This window comes from Equus caballus, chromosome 18 (assembly GCF_041296265.1).
Source record: "Equus caballus isolate H_3958 breed thoroughbred chromosome 18, TB-T2T, whole genome shotgun sequence".
Taxonomy (NCBI): domain Eukaryota; kingdom Metazoa; phylum Chordata; class Mammalia; order Perissodactyla; family Equidae; genus Equus; species Equus caballus.
In genome coordinates, this window is record NC_091701.1 from 15,902,076 (window position 1) to 15,920,028 (window position 17,953).

General features: G+C 36.1%; 1 protein-coding gene across 4 annotated transcripts in view; it reads right to left on the minus strand.

The window, feature by feature from the left end:
- DPP10 (dipeptidyl peptidase like 10) overlaps nt 1-17,953 on the minus strand; it is a 1,231,994-nt gene that overhangs the window by 444,758 nt on the left and 769,283 nt on the right. For 3 of the 4 annotated variants that reach the window (XM_070241800.1, XM_003363234.5, XM_070241799.1), the window contains exon 2: nt 9,112-9,226. The exons of the other annotated variant lie outside the window; for it this stretch is intronic. In XM_070241800.1, coding sequence (XP_070097901.1) covers nt 9,112-9,226 — 115 coding nt within the window. The remainder of the gene's footprint in view (nt 1-9,111; nt 9,227-17,953) is intronic. 4 annotated transcript variants of the gene reach the window in all.

Here is a 17,953-nt window from a genome sequence, read left to right on the forward strand (position 1 = left end):
GCCTATGTTAAAGTTGTGTAGTTCTCCTGTAGTCATGAGTTTTGTTTTCTTGATGTTCAAAGGCGGCCCTGCTTTGGCATTTTATTCTTTCACTTTTCTCTGAAGTTGTTTCAAGTCATTGCTGCTTTCTGCCAGTAAGATGGTGTCATCTGCATATCTTAGAATGTCGATATTTTTTCTAATTTTCACTCCTCCTTCATCTGAGTCTAGCCCAGTTTTTCATATAATATATTCCACACACAGATTAAATAGATAGGGAGCTAAAATTCACTCCTGTTTGACACCTTTGCCTATAGGACAACATTCTCTCTCTCTCTATATATATTCTGTCCTGACAGTGTCTTCTTTGTTCACCACACAGGCTACTCATCAGGATAATCAAGAGCTAAGGCAAATCCATTGCTTTCAGAGCAGCCCACAGCTTTTCATGATCCACGCAGTCAAAGGCTTTACTGTCGTCTATAAAACACAGACTAACCTTCTTCTGAAATTCTTTGGAGCACTCCAGTACCCAACAAATGATCACAATTAGATCTCGTGTGCCTCTCCCTTCCCAAACTCCACTTTGGACATCAGGTATTTCTTGATGACAAAAAAATACATGTGCACACATGTTCATAGCAGCAGTATTCTCAATAACCAAAAGGTGAAAACAACCCAAATTTCCAACAGTGGATGAATGGATAAACAAATTATGGTACATATTATACAACAGAATACTGTTCAGCCATAAAAATGAATGAAGTTCTGACATGTGACAATGTGGATTAACCTCTAAAACATTATGCTAAGTGAAAGAAGTCAGATCTAAAATGTCACATATTGTTTGATTCCCTTTATGTGAAATATTTGGGATAAGTAAATCTGTAGAGACCAAGGACAGATTGGTGATTGTCAGGAGATAGGGGAAGGGGAAAATGGGTAGTGACTGCTTAATGGGTTTCCTTTTGGGATGATGAAAATGTTTGGAACTAGACAGAGGATGTGGTTGCAGACATTGTGAATGTAGTAAGTATCACTGAATTGTTCACTTTAAAATGGATAATTTTATGGTACATGAATTTCTTTTCAATAAAATTAACTTGTTACCAGCACAAGGCTTTGAGTCAGAGAAGAAAAATAATGAATGTTATGGGGAGAATTAAGGTAATTTGAGTAACTAGAACTCCTGAATGAACTGTAAAACATATAAAAAAGTAAATTCATTGGTCTTGTTCCCCTAATGTTATATAATTACAGATGATGCCCCAGAAAAAGCAAGGTAAACTGTGAGTCTAGGATCAGAGATCTTCTAGGCCCCATGCCAAAGCCAAATTGTGATGCTCAGATTTTTTTTTTTTTTTGAGGAAGATCAGCTCTGAGCTAACATCTGCCAATCCTCCTCTTTTTGCTGAGGAAGACTAGCCCTGAGCTAACGTCTGTTGCCATCTTCCTGTACTTTACACGTGGGATGCCTGCCACAGCATGGCTTGATGAGCAGTGCCATGTCCACACCCGGGATCCGAACCAGCAGACCCTAGGCCGCCAAAGTGGAACATGAGCACTTAACCACTGCGCCACCAGGCTGGCCCCTGTGATGCTCAGATTTAAGGCGCAGTTTTCCATTTAGTAAGAATGTTTTTCAAGCCTACTTTAACTGATTCCAGTTTTTCTAGAGAATTTGCTCAACTGGACTTTACTCTCATTTGAACAATCTTGGACCAAAAGAAATGGGAAAACCATGCAAAAGAAATGAACAAACATTAAAATTGTTCCAGTTAAATTTTCATTTTCCAGAACACAGGTAGAAAGTGGGATATTATTTAGGTTAAAGTACTGTTTAACTAAGGGTATTTTTTTTTTAACAGATAATGTCTCTTCTTACACCTAATAAACAAACTCTAGAATAGGATGGCTTAAGTTACAGTTCAAAGCCAAAGAATTGGATGTTAGAGTCTCTGGCAAATAACTGCATATTAAAAAAACCCCTTCCACAAAAACAGGGGGCAAGTTATTTTTCAGGTGGAGGGCAATCAGATGCAGCTCCCTCTTTTAAGGAAACTTTGTTTCTCAAGGATCAGGCTGTCTTGACCCCCACTTTTAGAGGCCAGGCTATCATGTTTCTAAAATAAACAATTCGATTAGGAGGAGGCAAATAAAATATATGACAAACGATATAAAGTTGTACAGTGACAAACAAATCATATAAATAATTTCTATACAGTGTGGTTTAGGAAAGAAAATGCGCACTTATATTTTATCATGAGTATTTGAGGTTCCAGAAAAAACATGAAGGTTGAAATCAAAATGTATACAGAATGCACGTGTTTAATTTTCAACTGCCCACTTCTGTCACTTCATCTCTATTACCCCTTGTATACCCCTGCTTAATTCCTTCTCTGTTGTATATTCCCTTTAAGGAATAAATAGAATCAATTACCTCAATAAAAGATCAAGGAGGAGAATAAAGGGGAGCCCAGGTTTCCTTTTTTTTTCTTCTGAAATGTCCTTGCCCATACTTTCCATGGGTGTGATAATATATCTGAGCCTATATTTCAAAGCCAAAAGGGCCTGGCTCCATGTTCTAGTTGCATCCCGGGCTATTTGCTTTAACTTGTAAGACTCAACTGAATCAGGTAGAATATGAACAAATTAATAGTATCTAGTTCGTGTTAGTGAGGCCAAGGTAAATAAAATAGTACATGCAAAGCACTGAGTTTAATATGGGGCGTGTGACAAGTAGATAATAAGTAAATGTTACTTATTAAAACAGATTCTCTTCCAACTCTTGTAAAACATATTATAATGTAAACTAAATCCATTATTTATCTGATTGGACAATCCAAAAAGGTGGTAATAAGTATGGAAATCTAATCTATCTTAAAAATAGCAATGTAATTATAAAGCAAAGACACAAATATATAACTACTCTTACATTATTATTACCAGAAAAATTATTTTCCATTCAATCTCAGAGTAAACAATCCATGCCATCCGGGGTGAAACTGAGAATCTGTCATTGTTTTCTCTTTGGCAGCCTGATTATGCCTGGGAAATACCACCTTCAAATATGCCCGTCTGTACTGTTCTTGGAAAAACAAGCAGAGGCAATTTAGCTTATGCTTATCAATAGAACATATCTCCTTTTTTAATTCAACAAAATAAAATAAACAATTTGTATCTTGGCTAATGTTGATGTTTACAAGTGAGTAACGCAAATCTCAAAATTTGTAAAACAATATTTCCCTCTCATTAAAGCATAATGGGATAGTTTAATTGTTGCTTTGACATTTTAAAACACAGGTCAGATGCTTAAATGACACCTTTTAAATTACAGCTGCCAAGAGATTGCTCGCAACAGAATATAACATGATATTTTAACTAACTATAACCAGGAACTATTATTTTGGTAGAACACAATAGTAAACAGAATAAATTCATTTTCAGTTTTGTATAACAACAAAAAAATCAGCTGTCACCAGTCCAATAAAGTACTTTTTATCAAATGCTTTCTGGAAAATTATCTCTTTTTTATAAATAGGGACTAATTAATGTTTTCTAAGCCTTGTTTCAAAGGGTCAAATCATTCTTTTTTTAAAAGACCTGGTGTCTAAGACAATAGGAACACAAAATCCTTTACCTTAAAATCATATTTGCAGGTACACATCAAGGCGAGGGTATGAACTCAAGTCAGTTTGATGTCAAGGTCAATTTAATCACTCTGTTAGATTTTTCTCCACAAACTAGGTACCCAAGTCAACTAAATTCTACTGACCGTGACTGTAATATCTAGAAAACGTCTCTTATTTCTTTAAATTGGTGTGTTATGAGGAATAAATGAGAGGATTGTGCACACTCTTTGGAAAATATATGAAAGTTAGTATTTTTTCAAAGAAAGGCATACTTCCTTAAATGGTAGCTTACAGTTTTTCTTTTGTTTTGTTTATTTCTCTGGATAGAGTTGCCTAAATTTTTCTGGTTCCCTCCACTTCCTTAGTTCTCAATCTTGGCTCAAATGAACTATTTGGGCAAAACTTCATGGATCAAATCCATATCTGATATTAAAGATGTGCCTAGCCATCAAAATCACAGTGGCAATCTCAACCTGTGTAAACCCTTTCCAACATGGCATCTGAACCTAATGTAAAATTCTGTCCATTACAGAGACTTCTAGAAGTGAAAATAAGGCATTTATATAGTGGAACTGTACGATACCTATTAAATACTTGTTTAATTGAGATCAAGTAAAGTTCTGATGGTTTATACACGAATGCTGATTGCTTATACATGAATGCTTGCCTTCTTTTATACACTGACAGACCTGTAAGGACCAACTCAGGATGCTCATCTAGAGAAGGTACTAAAGGAATGGGAGATTGCCTAAAGAAACAAGAGCTAGATCGAATAACGAAGACACAGTATCAGTGCTTTACAATACTGTGCTTAGTCAGCTATGATAATAAATTAACCTGATGATCCTGTTTTGATGCTGACTGATTATAGACGCCAACCAAAGGGCAGCAGGCTACTGTTGCTAAAGAACTGGTGGAATATACACAGTCCATGGGTGGCTATTTCAATACGGCAACCAATGGAACAACTTGATAAATATCCTTTACCAATACATTCTAATACATAAAATATGCCTCTCTCTTCTCAAAACAGGTCAAAATGGTTAATTATATTTCACATGAAATATTTCCTAACCATGTACATTCTACATTCTCATTCTACTTATTAAATATAAATATGAGACTGCAAAGTAAATGCATAACTACATAAGACTGGCTTCCATAATTTTAAGCATGGATGTACATTCATATATTTGTAGAATATAATTAATTATTGGTCTATGGTTACATATTATTAAAATAAATGTGGGTACGCTTTTTCCTTTAAATGAATTAAATACAAACAAAAATAATATCTGGGCTTGATCAATCTAAATATGTCTGCCCTTTAATCAGGAGAAAAAGGAGTGAATAATTTGTTCCTTTCAGAAATGGTAATTACTTATTAAAGAAATACTTGAATGGTTAACCCACTCTTCATAAATAACTAGGACTTCTCTTCACAAGGCAGGGAAGTTGCTGACAATCTTGGAAATTAAGACACCTGTGTCAAATTACTTCTGTAATAAAATTTGCAATCAAACTAAAATTACAATGAACCTGTGTTTCTCTGGCTGTAGGCTTGCACTCCTTAGAACTTACTGGCAAAATGTGAAGCTATTTTGAGTAAAACAGTTTCTAAATAATTTCTTAGTCTACACAAACTTTTGTGTGTTTTCTCCCCTCCCCCAAAGACCCACTAAATATACTTTCAAGGTAGAAGAGACTTAGTGAGAGAGCTCACCAAATTTAATCTGTTGCCATGTTTGTTATCAAACAAGCTATTATTATTGCTGTTGTTGTTATTGTTATATTAGCTCATAAATATTAGAGCTGCAATAAACTTCAAGAGACCATTTCACATTCTGGCAAACCAAAGACATTATTTTCTTCAAAAACACTTGATGTCAGCGGAGGTAAGTGATTTGCCAAAGGTCATTTACTACAAAAAGCTTGTTAATTTCTGACCTCCACCTTTATCGGAAGGATTGTTCTAGAGTCAGCCCTTTGCCTAAAAGGTGCAGTATCTTACTGAATAATTTCATGATCAGAACTTTCCTCTCTTGACAAGGGTTCCCTTTCCTGATTGAAAGTTTCCATCTGCGTCAGTGGTTTCACCTAGAAAGCTGGGCCATGGGAACCTCCTGGTGAACAAAGGGAAGATTAGCGGGGGGGCACTATATGTTGTCTTTTCAGTTGGAAGTTTTCCTTTGTGGACCTGTTCTACCACAGCTGGAGGATCTCAAGCCTGAGGGTGAGAAGAGGAAGGCATGGTGCAATTAGAGTCCCAGAGTCTGACCACAGACATGCCCAGGCATACATGTGCTAAATCAAAAGTCTGCACTAGAGCCAGCCCTGATCACCCAGCAGTTACAGTTTGGCATGTTCTGCTCCAGCAGCAGAGGTTCAGTTCCTGGGCGTGGAAACACACCACTCGTCTGTCAGTAGCTGGGCTGTGATGGTTGCTCACATAGAAGAACCGGAAGAACTTACAACTATACATACTAATGTACTTTGGTGGGGAAAATGGAAGAAAAAAGGAGGAAGATTGGCAATAGATGTTAGGTTAGGGTGAATCTTCCTCTACAAAAAAAAAAAAAAGTCTATGCGAATGGTCTTGATGCACATTTTAGTTTAGTCCTCAGAACCAGAGGTTAAACAACTCAGGCTTTTTTTACTGTCTAATGAGCGAGACAAGACTAGACAACTTGTAAGAATGCTTCTAGGTTTATGACTCAAGTCTTAGGCCACAAACTGTCTTTTGGCCTTATATTTCACTCTGCTATATTTGGTTTGAGCCCACTATGAAGGCCATGTAACAAGGCTGGTATTTTCTTCCATAACTCAAGCAAATTCCTAACCCCTGTCATTATGCCTACCTAATTCATCAATTTATATAACCTTCCAGGCCCCTGGGAAGTGAGTTTACAGAGAGTATAGACCACTGATTGACTGCTCCCTATAGCCATACCTTTTCCACTCCAGCATGCTGACTTTTATTTTTCGTTTCATAATATCTCTACCAAAAATAATAGCGAAATCCAAAGATATTTGAACATTTGGTATGTGAAATGCCCTGAGTAAACTGTAAATCTGAATAATAATTGCTACTTCCATTTGTATCATTAATCTTACATAAAATTTAATCTTTGGCTTGGGAATGTGTGGGTTGCTGTATGTTGGTGTAGTTGGGGAAGAGGGGGTTGGAGGTGATATATATAAAGCAGAGGAGTCCAGGGCCAACTGCCATAGCACCTAGAATGTTACAAGAACTCCATAATTGCTCAATGAGTAAATGAATGAATGAACCACTGAAATATTGACTCCAGATTAAATATTTAGTCCTTCTGAACATGTCATAATTTAAAATTGAAATCACAGAAGATCTATATTCCTGAGAGACTTTATACATTTTCTTGGAAAAATCTCCTCACATAACACAGTGATTGGCATTGTATCTGGTGTTCAGTAAGTACCAAATAACAGCAATACTAAGAGGAAAAGCAGCAGCAGTGCTAGACACTACACAAACACTCAGACAATATTATCTCATTTCTCCCTCATAATAACACTGTAAATCGGCACTGTAAACACAATACAGATGAGTGAAGTGAGAGACAGGGTTACATATCTTGCCAAGTTCACAAAACCAGTAAATTATAGAGGAAGAATTCAACCAAGGTGGGTCTTGCCCAAAGCCCTTGATCTAATAAATGAATAAATTCATGATAAAGTGAATGTGACTATACTGTGTTTTTATACTGGGGCAACTTGGAAAGGGTTAGGTAGTGTAAGCTTAATTTGTTGAGCGGACAACACTGTGAAGTCTTTGTTATAACAAAATCTTAAGGAGCCCAAAGTATCACTATGGCCTCAGCGAGCAACAAGAAAATATAAGAAAGTGAATCACTTGGAAAAGGATTCTAGAAACAGGATGGAAGAAGGTTCAAGAGAAACACACAAACATTATGGCATTAATTTCCCACATCTGGTTAATAGTCACCAATAGAAGGCAGTAAAACTGAGTCATTCGTTTTTTAATAATTATGCTAAAATTCTTATGTTTACATGAAACACTATGCTGAACGTCAGCTCCTCTTCCTTTAACTAAGATTCTTGGCCTTCTGCAGAAACTTAGAGCCATCACATCGCTCAACTATATTGTACCACAGATGTACAAATGGAACAGTTAAGAGAAACTCCTGTAGAAAATGCTGGATAAGCCCTCTCTTACCAGCAAATTTTTTTTTCTTTTTTTTAAATTCTCTTTCTCTCCCTTTTCCTCCTTTTTGACTCCCTTAATTTCTTTCTCATCTCTTCATATTTTAAATAACAATTACAAAATATGTTTTTGGCAATGCATACATTTCAAAGCCAATATTTTTACAAAGATGGTATATTTCACAAAGCACCACACTGGAACAACTGATATTGACCTTATAATTAGTCACCATAATTGGCTGACTAAATGACTCTGAAACAGAGCTATTGTCAATCACATTTTGTCCATGAAGAAATAAGTTCAATATGTTTAAGGGGCTGATAAATAACAAAGCTGGGGCAGGAACTGAAGTAGAAATACATAACATTCAACAACAGGCTGTAACTTTATAATACCAGTTGATTTGGGGACTAACTCAATCCTATCTCAGAAATGACTGCTTTTTGTAATACTGAGTGGGTGTCCAGTCTTTGAAGAAGCTAGTTGTGTGGATTGTGGCAGCATGCCAAATTTATTTGTTCCTAGAAGACAGTTTGAGGAGTTTAAAAAGTGAGCAACTTTTTTCTTCCTTCCTTATTAGCACCTACTAAAGAAGAGTAAACTTCCGGGTACTAAAATAAACTCCAAAGTAGAATTAAGCCTGCTGATGATTTATATATTAGTGTTAAACATTTTAATCTAAAGAATATAGCCCGAAGATGATTGCAAGGGCAAGTTGGAGAGGTTCTTTAGACAGAGAGAAACTGGGAATGTAAAAACTACAGGGAAAGAAAGGAAAATGAGAATGAAGCATTTAGAGGTGTCAGTTCTTTCTCTTTTGATTTCATCCTCTGTCTCTCAAATCTCCCCTTACCATTGTCATTACAGTTGGGCTACCATCTACATATGCGAACGTCCAGACTTCACTCTTTCATCTTCAACCTATGATAAAAGTTAAATGTCCCTTGCATTTATTAAACTGACAGATATAGTAAGTGTCTAAGTAGATAAAAGTCAAATGTCCCTTGCATTTATTCAACTAGCAAATATAGTAAGTGTCTAAGTAGCAATGGAAACCAAAGATGGCCTTGGCATTCTCAATGTATCTGTTTTACATTTCACCTTCCCAAAAATATCGTGCATGATATTTGAACCATAAAATGCTTGTGTCATTTGCAAAATGTCTAGTTATATCTTTTATTTTATTCCAACCAGTGCTAATGTGTCCTAAGAATCCACATATGGCTACCCTCTTAAGGCATTTGAGTGTGAAATTATCATCCACAATACCATCATAAGAGAGGAATAAAGACAAATTACCTGGGGTTAAGAGGATGACTGACATAGTGATGAGTGAGCATACAACTAAAATCACCAGCAGGGCAATAGCAATTCCCTTCCAGTTTCTCTGTGGAGGGCTGTTACTTCCCAGTTCCTACCGAGATAGAAAAAAAAAAGTTTCATAATTATACATGCTCCAAGAGAAATGTATTCATAAAGAAATGATTCAGTGCATGGCACAATCACAGTTTGAAAGGTGATTAGAATCCCTTTCTTCTTAGGGAGCCCATTTAATTATTCAAAGTTGCTTATATTATAGATGACTATCTTTTGGGGGCCAATCTTATTTCTCTAAGAGATAAACCAGCAGAGCTTTATGCCTGCTGTCCAAAATGTAGATTGTGTTAAAATGCATGGACTATAAACATTAGGATGATAGCCAAAATACTCTGCAAAATAATTATGGAAATAAAGTGTACCCATTTACATTTTTTCTTGCTACAATGGAACCTACAATAAAGATTTAAATATAAATATTCCCAAAGTACTATAGGCTACTTTTCTAACTGGTAAGGGGAAAAAAGATTAGAGATGGGAAAATGATTCAAAATGCCCCTCACTGCAGAGCAGTGCACATTTGTCAACACAACAGGTCCTGTTTAAACAGTTCCCCCACCACTCATAAAAATCAACAAGACGTAGTAACTAAATTAAACGAGTGCTTCTATATCAGTGGTTAATGGCATCCTCTCCCTGGGCAGCATGCATGATATTGGCAAGGAGGTAAGATTGATAGGGAAGGATAAACCTGAGCATCTCTCACAATACATACAGTAAAGCTTTTCATTTTCCAGATGATCTATGTTCTACCCTGTGTGAACTAGAAATGTGTGAGCATAATTCACCAAAGCAAAGCACAGACCATACTGGTTTGAAATGACTGCCAGATTCTCTTTGCAATAAAGTTTATAAAACACTGAGCCTCTCGTTTCTTTCTTCCTACCTCAATCCGTAATCTCTTTTCCTTCTTTCCCAATGCAGCCTTCTTTATTTAGAAATAGCTAAGTAATTTGGGGAGAAATGAAACCAAACGTCAAGGTATCCAGTTCATTATGTGTACACAAATCACCAGGAAGCCGTAAAGCAGTCCTGATTTAAACAAAGATAAATAGAATAGCAAACATTTAACAAATTATAAATGGGTTCCTGTGACTCACAGATTAAAACATTGAAGTAAATTTTCATATAGTGACGTTGGCTTTCAATTCTGCCATAAACACCTTGGACTTAAAGAACTAGGCCCTAAATAAATGCAAGAAGAAACCATGCGGAAGAAGTACTTTGTTCTTGTTTGCCTTTTACTCTGATGAACAAATCTAGTAGAGGTCAATTCCACCCTTTTTTTAAATGACTCACTCCATATCTCTTTTTCATGCTTGTTATACAACTCTATTCCTCTTGCACTTTGGTTAGAATTTCCATTAATATTTTCCATATAAGTCAAGACAGTAGGTCCTCAAATCATCAGCGCTAGACTAACGACATCAAAACAAGCAATAGTTGTCATAAGAGTATAAACCCTTTTCTGGAATGCAATGCTGCTGGAGGTTTCTAGCTGAGTTTCTGCATCAGAATCTGTGTAGTGTGATGGCCAGTTTTTCTCCATCTTAAGGTGCTACTTCACAACTACTGAGAACCAGAGTGACCCGTTAGAGAGGTCAATGCTGTAAATCAAAGCCTACGATGGTCAGAAAGTTGTGAAACACTCATCTTAGTCTCTAAGAGAGGATGAAAGAAGGGACAGCATATAAGAGAAAGTGGGTATCTGGGCCAAGAATCACAAATCCTTTCAAATGTACTAACTCTAATGCAGGTTTGCCGGGTATTATTGCTTCACAGTGTAGGAAAGAGGAAAAAGAATAAATATAAGCAATTATAACTGACTTCTTAGTCCAGTAAAAGTATCAAGAGTAAATCATAATTTTAAATCTACTGACTCTGATCTTGATTTACTGTCACTAGAACTCCAGACAAATTATTAGAGAAATTACTTCAGTGTGCTTTTTAGTTTTTGAATATTATGTAACCATGTAATGTCTACCAGCCATTGTCTAACAGTAGTAAGAGCTTAAATATCTTATGTGTTTGGTATTACGCTAAATACTTTATATTCAGAATCTCACATAATCCTCATAAAAATCAGATGAGATTTCAATCATTTTGACAAATTTGAGGATGTGGGATTAAGAGAGATTAATAACAAATCCACTTACTCTTAATAAGTGGGAGGGCTCAGGGTCCAGTCTATAAAGCCCACTTTCAGAAACCACACTGAACCACTACAATATGCTGTTACAAAACAGATGTTTCCAGAATAAATGTGTGACAATCAATAAATTAGCGAATCAAGGAATGATTTGGATCCCTACATAATGAAAGTTGTACTTTAATACCTTTTATTTGATAAAATTCACAATTATATAAAAGCTAACCTGAATTCTATAATGCTTTCAAATAAATTTATACTTCCCCAGTCTACTGTGACAATTTTTTTTTTTTTTTTTGAGGAAGATCGGCCCTGAGCTAAATACTGCCAATCCTCCTCTTATTGCTGAGGAAGACTGGCCCTGAGCCAACATCTATGCCCATCTTCCCCTACTTTATACATGGGACGCCTACCACAGCATGGCGTTTTGCCAAGCAGTGCCATGTCCGCACCAGGGATCCGAACCGGCGAACCCCAGGCCACCGAGAAGTGGAACGTATGAACTTAACCACTGTGCCACTGGGCCAGCCCCCACCATGGCAATTTAAAAAATGGTAAAACATGTTTGAGAAAAAAATATTTTTCTGTTCGTAAAATGAAGTGCATAAGAATGTGTGGCTCCTCTAAAACGACTCCTCAATGGCCAAGGCGTCTACAAGTCCCTGTTTGGAAACTGCAGACTTAACGAGCTCTTACTATAATTCTCCCCTTTTCATCCACGTTACATTCTACTACTATAATAATATTTCCGAAGCATGGTTTTATTTATGTCACATTATTTCACAAAGTCCTTTAATATCCCTACACTATCTAAAGAATCAAATGCAAATGTGAGAATCCAGGATAACAATTGTCTACCGCCAAGCTCCAGGTTCTTCATCCAGCTTGATCTCTTTTGAGAAACAGCACTAGCCCATACCGCTCTGATTACCGTTTACTACATACGCCTCAGGTGCTTGAAACTTCACATTATCATTCCTAAATCTTCTCCATCCAATCCCTTTCTCGTGTATCAAATTATAGACACTCATAGTGTCTATATATAGTCAATCATTCAGCTATCATGCTCAGATGTCTCTTCTCTTGGGAATTTCCCCTAATTATGAGAGCCAGATATGATTTTCCTTTCTGTGAAAGAAAATACCTGAACCGTATTGTAGCAATAGGCGGAATCCAGCTCTGCTACTTCATAGTTACGAGGTTGCAAAGATGCTTCTACACTTTTCCAAGCTTCAGATTTTTTTTATCCGAACAACCAGAAAAATAATGATAATTATTTTTAAATGTTGTGAAGATTAAAACAAATTATTCAAACAAAACTCTTAGTTAAATGTACAATAAGAAAGTTCACACAGTGAACTGCTTGGAATGGTCTTCCTCAAAAGACCTGCACGGACCACTCTTTCTCATCATTTAAGACTCATCTCAAATGCTCCTTCCTCAGAGAACCCTCACCTGATCACCCACGCTAAAATTACATTCCGTATTCCCTTCTATACCCTCATTTTGCTTTATTTTTCTTCATAACATTACATTTTCAAGTATGTCATCTATCATGTTATATTTAATCATACGTATATAACAACACTTTAAGCTGTTTAATGATAGATATTAAGCTGTTTAGATGTCCATTTTATCTGGCTCAGCTCTCCAGAATAGAAGCTTCAGGATGTGAGTAACCTAGTTCATCAGGTTCTCTGCTATATTCCCACATTTTGAAGAGCGTTTGGCACATACTAGCTATGCCATGGATGATTTAAAAATTAATGGATGAAGGATAGAAGCTATGATGATGATAATGATGATGGTGATGGTGGTGGTTGTGATGGTAATGTTTAAAACCATGTATAAAGAGTCAGCATATTCCTGTCAAAACATGAGTAGTCTCAAAAAGTAATAACAATTAGAGGAAAATATAAGGAGAAAAATCATTGAGATGTTAAAATTATGTCTATAGATTGGATGTGGGTTTGTTTTGATAAAAATAGATTTTCTTCAACCAATGTCTCCTTTCTAAGAACCACAGGGAAGCTTCTTTAAAATATCTTCATTGCTACTTGAGAAGGTGAACTTAGATTTTCAGCATCTAATACATTGATTCTTAGTTTGGTTCTCAACACAACCACACCAATCATCCAAAAACTCAACTCCTCACTTTTCTTTCCTACCTATACTTATTGCTTCAAAATCCTTCTGATGTGCTTAAATCTTCACAAAAATAGGCTGTTAATGTTTCTGAAATAAATTAAATAAGTTCTTCAGATTAAAAACAAAAAGGGACAACACATTCCATCAGTTCATTTTCTGTTAAATAGCTGAAAAGTTTGAATTATTTTTATTTAAATGATTTTACTTTACTCAGGGTGTTTACATTCTCAACAGTAAATAGTTTTAACAGTAAAATAACCCAGAGACATTTACACTGAATAATTGGAAAATATCTTAAAGGAAATTAAAATACTTTAAAGGTTCTATATTGTTTCATGATATTAGGAAACATAGAATTTTAGAGGTAAGACTCTAAAGACACCTTGGAAAAATTCCAAATTGGTAAAAAAATGCTTTTATATCATTCCTAAGAAATGTTTAGCTAGCTCTGGCTTGAAAATCCTTGAGATATGGGGATTCAACAGTTAGCCAATTCTCTTTAAACAATTCTATATCACAAAGTGTACTGGAGTATTTGAGGGTACCGGATACTACACCAGATGCAGCTGGGAATGAAAATTATAATAAGAACCGTCTTCAATGAGTATATACCCTAATGAAGATTTTGCTAACCACTAATATAATACATGACTTTATAAATAAGGTTAAAACAGGAAATCACAAAATTTTTCTATGGAAAATGAGAAAGAAAGATATTAATTTCCTTACATTGATATAAAAATTTTACTTTGAACATCTAATCAGCATTTCCTAAAACCTGAGGTTCTGGGTGGGGTGGGAATATATAACTATACAAAATCCGGAATGAAAAAGGAATTAGAAGAGATTTTGTTTTTCAAAGTAGTGGAAAGTGTGCATAAAAATACACCCTTAGGTATCTGGAAAGCTCAACAAAGTGTGCATTTTTTCTTTCTAGCAAAAATAATTCACAAAATTTACAACTCGGAATAAATCAATAAACATAAAAGAATTTGGGACAATTTTTAAAGATCTCCCCAAAGGTACCAGGTCACAGATTTTGCCTCTAACAATTAATTTCTGTATGATGTAAAACATTTTAGAGTATACTGAAAAAAAAATCCCAAATTTTTATAAAGTTCACATTGTCTCAGTATGTCTGAAAAATATAACACATAAAGGAATTTTAAACTCAATTTAAATAAATAAATAAGTGCAAATATAATAAATAAAATTTTGGTGAATTAAATACAGGAGGTTGGTGACGGCCCCGTGGCCGAGTGTTTAAGTTAGCATGCTCTGCTTTGGCAGCCCAGGGTTCAGATCCTGGGTGCAGACATTACACCATGTTGAGGCGGCATCCCACATGCCACAACTAGAAGGACCCACAACTAAAATATATACAACTATTTACTGGGGGGATTTGGGGAGAAAAAAAATAAGTGGGAAAAAAAAAAACATTGGCAACAGTTGTCAGCTCAGGTGCCAATGTTTAGGAAAAAAAATCTTTAAATACAGGAGGTTGATATAAATGATAAATATTGTGAAATATTGTATGAAATATTGCCCATTATCAGGCGATACAGTCATAGTTCCCTACAATATACACATTAAGAATATCAATAAAGAGGGGCCGGCCCCATAGTGTAGTAGTTAAGTCCAGCACGCTCACTTCAGCATCCTGGGCTCATGGGTTCAAATCCTAGGTGTGGACCTACACCACTCACTGATGGCCATGCTGTGGCAGCAACTCACATACAAAATAGAGGAAGACTGGCACAGTTGTTAGCTCAGAGCTAATCTTCCTCCAGCAAAAAAAGAAGACTGGCCATGGATGTTAGCTCGGAGTGAATCTTCCTCACCAAAAAACAAAGAATATCAGCAAAGAAAATATAATCATAGAGATTACTTCTCATACTTGATTTGTAGTTAATAGTTATAATGCCTACTGCTTCTTAAAATTGCCCATTAATCTCATGGCTGTTCATAATTTCCTCATTTATCATGCTTCTCTGATTAGAGGACTTGTGCTCAGTAAAGTGCATATTTTTGGTAAACTATCACAAGGTTTATATTTGTCAAAATTATGTTTGTCATATTTTTGTGCTGTCAGTGTACCTGAGGCAGTGCTGAATCAGTGCTACTCACAGTATGAGCTATAGACAGTAACATCTGCAGCACCTGGGAGCTTGTGAGAAATGGAAAGCAAGAGTCTTTTATTACTACTTGCTTTACTTTTTTTAATTCTGATTTGGTTTTATTTGTTCACCATTAATTTGTTTATAAAAGAACTAGCAATTATCTCAATTGTAATTTGACATTTATCACTCCCCAATAACTATGATTATTGGTGACACACTCCCAGATGAATCATCATTAAATTAGAAACAAAACAAAGATGACAGTTCTCATCAATATATTATGTGGTAATAGTTTTACATTTCTAGTGTCATGATTAGAGGTCTGACTGAGCATCTGCGATTCCGAACATGTTTAGGGTTCAAAACCACAACTAAAACCATAAAAAAGCAATTAAAAAAACAAATATACAGATCTGATATCAGCAAGATGGCAGACTAAGAAGCTCCATGCCCTCATTCCCCCACAGAAATATCAAGTAAACAACTATAAACAGATTGAAGCAGCTTTGTGGGAAACCAGGCAAGGATCTGTACCAACCAAATAAATGTCCAATCAAGGAAAAGTCACACTCGAAAATGTAGGAAGTATCATCGCAGCATTTTTAATGCCCCGCACCCTTCTGGGGCAGTACACCATGGTCAGAAGGAAGTGGCCCAATCCCCAGTTCCTTTCCTCAGATGAAAGGAAATGAATGGACCTTGTTTGCATGTTCTGGGTATATGGAGGCTACTCGAGGGACTGTTTTTTTCCTGCCCAACTTCGAGATGAGACATCAACGTCTGCATAGTTTGGACCTCAGGCTGGAAATCGTGGAAGGTAGCTGTAGTTGCCACAGGTCATGAGAACTGCAGGATGACTTTTGACATGCAGAATCTGAGGACAAGAGTTTATGGGCAGAGCAACACATTAGAACACCTAAGAACTCAGGAAGAAGCAGGGCCAAAACTCTAATGGAAATTAAGACATTCAAAAACAGTAGTGTATAGAGGGAATTAGGGGGAAAAAAGTGCACACACAGGCCCAGGGAAGACAAATTCTGCAAAAAGGCCTGAGAACATTTTGAGCCTTCATGCTGGACCAATTAATGAACATCTTCCTCCCCAGGGAGCCAGTCTACAAAGACTGGGAGAGGTGGATATTTTTTAAAATGCCCAATTTCCAACCAAAGACCACAAGGCAAAAAGAAAAGAGGAAACATGGTCCATTCAAAAGAATAAAATAAAACTGCAGAAGCAAACTATAGAATAACAAAGGCTTCAGACTTACTAGAGAAAGACATTAAAAAACTGTCTGAAATCTGCTCTGAGAGCTAAAGGAAAACATGGACAGAGAACTAACAGAAATAAGGAAAATGATATATGAACCAAATAAGACTATCAACAAAGATATAGCAATTATTTTTTTAAAAAAACAAAAATGGAGATTCTGGAGCTGAAAAATACAATAAGTGAATTTAAAAGTTCACTAGAGGGGTTCAACAATGAATTCAAACAGCAGAAAAAAGAAACAGTGAACTGGAAGAGAGGATATTTGAAATTATCAAGTTTGAGGAGCAAAATAAAAAAGAATGAAGACAAGTGAATAGAGCCTAGGGGACTTATCAGATGGCATCAAGTGGATCAATATATACATTATGGGAATCCCACAAGAAGAAGGAAGAGAGAGAGAAAAGGTCAGAGAGTTTATTTGAAGAAGTAATGACTGAAACATCCTGAATTTGAGGAAAGACATGGATATATAAACAGAAGAAACTCAATGAACTATAAGTAGGACAAACCCAAAGAGACACACAACAAGACACATTATACTCAAAGCATCAAAAGTCAAATACAAAAATGGAATCTTGTGCGAAGAGAGAGAAAAATGATTCATTGCTTACAAATATTGGCAGTAGATTATCACCAAATTTCTCAGTAGAAACCTGCAGAATTCAATCAAGAATCCTAAGTCCAATAGGGGCCAGCCCAGTTGCATAGTAGTTAAGTCTGTGCACTTCTCTTCGGTGGCCCGGGGTTCGCTAGTTCAGATGCTGGGTGTGAACCTACACACTGATCATCAAGCCATGCTGTAGCAGTATCCCACATAGATGAACTAGAAGGACTTACAACTATGATATACAACTATGTACTGGGGCTTTGAAGAGAAAAAAAAAAAGCATTCTAAGTCCAATAAAACTGTTCTTCGAAAATGAGGGAAAAATTAAGATACGCCAAGACCAAAGACAAGGGAGGTGATTGCCACTATGCCTGCCCTATGAGAAACGCTAAATGAAGTCCTTCAAGTTGAAATTAAAAGATGATAGACAGTAACTTGAAGCTATATGAAATTAAAAACTTTTTGCGTAAG